This window comes from Pinus tabuliformis, chromosome 3_1 (genome assembly GCF_031772625.1).
Source record: "Pinus tabuliformis cultivar Carrire ecotype Pingquan chromosome 3_1, CPIR1, whole genome shotgun sequence".
Classification (NCBI taxonomy): Eukaryota; Viridiplantae; Streptophyta; class Pinopsida; order Pinales; family Pinaceae; genus Pinus; species Pinus tabuliformis.
Window position 1 is genome coordinate 978301642 of NC_142301.1, and position 3665 is coordinate 978305306.

At 31.7% G+C, this 3665-nt stretch overlaps 1 protein-coding gene across 1 annotated transcript; it reads left to right on the forward strand.

Annotated features, from left to right (window-relative positions):
* The first annotated feature begins 1461 nt into the window (after positions 1–1461).
* On the forward strand, positions 1462–2607 carry LOC149191115 (NDR1/HIN1-like protein 10). The gene has a single exon (XM_089413499.1). The coding sequence runs from the start codon at positions 1653–1655 to the stop codon at positions 2316–2318; it is 666 nt and encodes a 221-aa protein (XP_089269625.1). The 5' UTR covers positions 1462–1652; the 3' UTR covers positions 2319–2607.
* Positions 2608–3665: the final 1058 nt, after the last annotated feature.

Here is a 3665-nt window from a genome sequence, read left to right on the forward strand (position 1 = left end):
ATTATAAAATGATAAAAATATTGTTAGTATTTTAAATTTTAATTTTACACATCAATAGTTTTATTAAACAAATTTTTTCTCTAACTTATTTTTTTCTAATAAAAGAATATATATATATATATACATAATTACCTAAAATAATATATATAGATATATAATTAATTGTTTTGATTATTTAAAATGATTACATGAAATATTATGTTGTATTATCATATATATATATATTAAAAAATTAGTAATACTAGTTGGTTTATAATGTTTTATTTTAATTAAATATGGTTAATTATAATTAATAATTAATGAATGATGATTTATTTTGTTATTTATAATTTATTTTGGGTTTTACACAGTTTGATTTGGAAATATTTTTATGTATTTTAATAGTTATGATTCATTGCAATATTTTAAAAAAGTTGTATTGAATTGTAGCCTATTTCAATGGTTTATATTGTCAAATATGTTTTCCCTACCAAAATTCAATTCTCCCCAGTTACATGATGAACTTTCACCTAATAGAATGAATAAACAACTACTAATAATCTTTGCAATAATATTTAGGAGCTTGTTTTTGTACTAGTAAGCATTGCCAATTCATCTCTATTAAAAGAAAAAGTTGAGTAGGTGAGAATATGTAAGTTTCCATAATCAATTATTATAATATTAATTTTGGAGATTTTCATAATGAGAGTAAAAAAATTCTATCAATTAACTAAAACTGTAAAGAAAAAGATATACACTCATAATTAAAAAAATTAACTCCAAATTTAAAATAAAATTATATTAATTTAATATTTTCGCATTTTCTTTTATTATATAATTATTTATTTTTTCTAATTTAACTCTGTTTTTAATTTCAACTTTAAATTTATGTTTTTATAATATAACACTAATAATTTTATTTAATATATATTTTTTTATATAATAATGTCGTCCTCCTCGGACACACAATTCTTGATCCTGCGAACTACTTTTATAAATAAATAAAAATTGTAAAATACTAACTTCTTTGATAAATAAACCAAAATTTTAAGTGGCATCATAGATTGATTGATCGTGCTTAAAGTGATTAAGCTGAACAATTATCCTAAAAAGCATAATAGTTAATTTCATTAAAAAAAGCATAATTATAGTTTCTTTTCACATCTACACTTTTGGGCATAACTTGGAACTTAGGCCTTACACCTATATAAAGTTTTATCATCCTCCCTTTGATTGGATAAGATACTGGCCGCGGCCCAAAAGGAAGGGATTAAATCGTCTAAACGGGTCACGCCATTTCAGTTCTTTATTCCAAAACTGTGAAGATGCCACGAGTACGGAATGCATCAACTTCGCAGGGAAGGCAGATCGACGGTTCTTGACCAATAAAACTTTTTGAATCAGTCCTATACTTGACGTCCGCCATTTAAATACCTAAAGAATTCTGCTCTTTGATTTGCTTTACACCTAGACGACAACCGACCGTAAATTCCTTCTCGCTTTCACGATTGCTGCAACCATGTCATGCTTTACTCTACTCGTGACTCTCCTAAATCATTAATAGCAGAAGATTTCCAAGAATTGTGAGTGTATACAATTAAATTTGAATCGAAGTTTTGTATCAGCGCAAGAAACGACCAGACAAAGGGAGTTCATTAGGGTTACAGTTCACCATGGCAGATGATAACGGCAACAATAGCAAACCCTTAAGCGGGCCGCTCCGCTTCGAGATTCCCGACTCGTCGGGTCTAATAGCTAGTCCCCCTCGGCGCCCCAAGTGCAGCGTGCGGTTTCTGAGATGTTTCTGCGCCATCTCTATTGCCCTGCTCTCCGTGGTTGCAGTGGCCATATTCGTTACATGGCTCGCCATACGACCCCACAAGCCAAGGTACAATTTGGATTCAGGCAAAGTGACCAGTCTAGCTGTATCCAATGGCACGATCAGTACAAGCATGCGTTTCAACATTTCGTCCAGAAATCCCAACGAGAGGGTTGGGATTTTCTACGACAGTATGGAGGCGCTGGTAATATATGATTATGTGAAAATTGCAAATGCTTCGGTGCCCAAGTTTTTTCAGAGCCAGAAGAATACCACTGTGGTTACCCCCCTGGTTAAAGGCCAGTCCATTCATCTCGACTCAGGGACCTATACTACTTTGAAGTCTGAGAGTCTATCAGGCCAACTGAAAGTGGAGGTGAAAGTGATCGCCAGCATCCGGTTCAAAGTGGGGCGCTGGACATCTCGTCATTACAAGATGAGAGTAAGTTGCAGCGGAGTGGATCTAGACCTTAGTGGAGAGAAGCCCTTAAAACCAGAGGCATGCATGGTTTACTTCTGACGTTATCACATTAGCAGCTTTAAAAGTGTTTATGATTTGGTATTTGTTCTAGAGGCTTGAGGTTTTCACGCACTCTGGTTTATACATTTTTTCCTGTACTTTTCAAATTATCCGGTCCGGTTAAATAACCTATCACTAGACTACATAGATGAAACTTTCACAGGAGCGAAATTTGTGAATAGTATTGAAACGTTGTAATTAAAGTTGTTCGAGTCTAAACACTTTACCATTCTGTATTCCCATTTGCTTTCAGCACATTATTCTTAAATAAAATTGTGTTCATCTTTAATCTCCTTTGTTTTTCTATCTTTATTCTCTATTTCTCTATATAGTAGTTTGTTATTGATATGGGAACGCTTCATTATCACTTTATCAATGTACGCATCGATTAACGAGGGTTTACAAAAGTAGGAGAATCTATATTAGTATCGTTTGTTATGTGTATGTTTACAATTCTTATGCATTCCCACCATGTTCCTCCATCAATATTCAGTGTGTTCCTGTGACCCTCGTCGTGTATATACTACTTTTCTCACATTTAATGAGAAAATGGAGCATTGCTTTGTGCATTCCGAACTGATATTGGATTAAAATCTTTTACTTAGTTCTGCTTAAAGTTTGGGGCTAAGTGACGGGTTATATATATATAAATAATTACTTAGAAAAATGCAAAGACTACAGTTTAAAATAAGAATGAAATATATATCTTTTATGAAAAATAAATGTTATCATAGATATAACATTGCGAGTATCATAAAGTAAATTTAAAGTAATCCACTTTGTGTGTTTGGTACTAAAGCATGGGTCATATTCCCCATGAGCATAGGAAGTATTTAGCTGAAATGTCTTCTGGGAAGTATTTAGCTGAAATGTCTTTGGTATTTAGTTGAAAAATAAGGACCGTAATTTGTTTTTACATCTAAAAGTGTAAATGGTTATAAAGTTTCTGAATATCATTTCAATAAAATTATTTTTAGGAGAGATTTATATTTTGATAAAGGTATCTCAACCTATGATCTTAATTTGCATTTCTACCATCTTAAGTGTAATAGACATATTTGATGTTTGTCCAAAATTTTATTGTTAACTTTTTCATTATTGATCTTAGATTTATTTATTCATTTAGATGATGGCAATTAGGAAGAAAATACATCTCCACTTTCTCATATTCCTCAAGTTGGGTTCATTGAAAACTAAATTTTACTAGCACCATCACTTGTTAGATGGGTTGATGCAATATGAAATGTAGACACAATGATATTGTTAGTGATCTTACAAATGAAATTCGTACATGTTCATGGTTCTAATGAGCCTCTTCTCTTTTGGCTAAAGTTTCACATTTATAGA

Bases quoted from the DNA above. Each gene is read 5' to 3' on its own strand.
- LOC149191115 (XM_089413499.1), top strand. From the start codon at position 1,653: ATGGCAGATGATAACGGCAACAATAGCAAACCCTTAAGCGGGCCGCTC.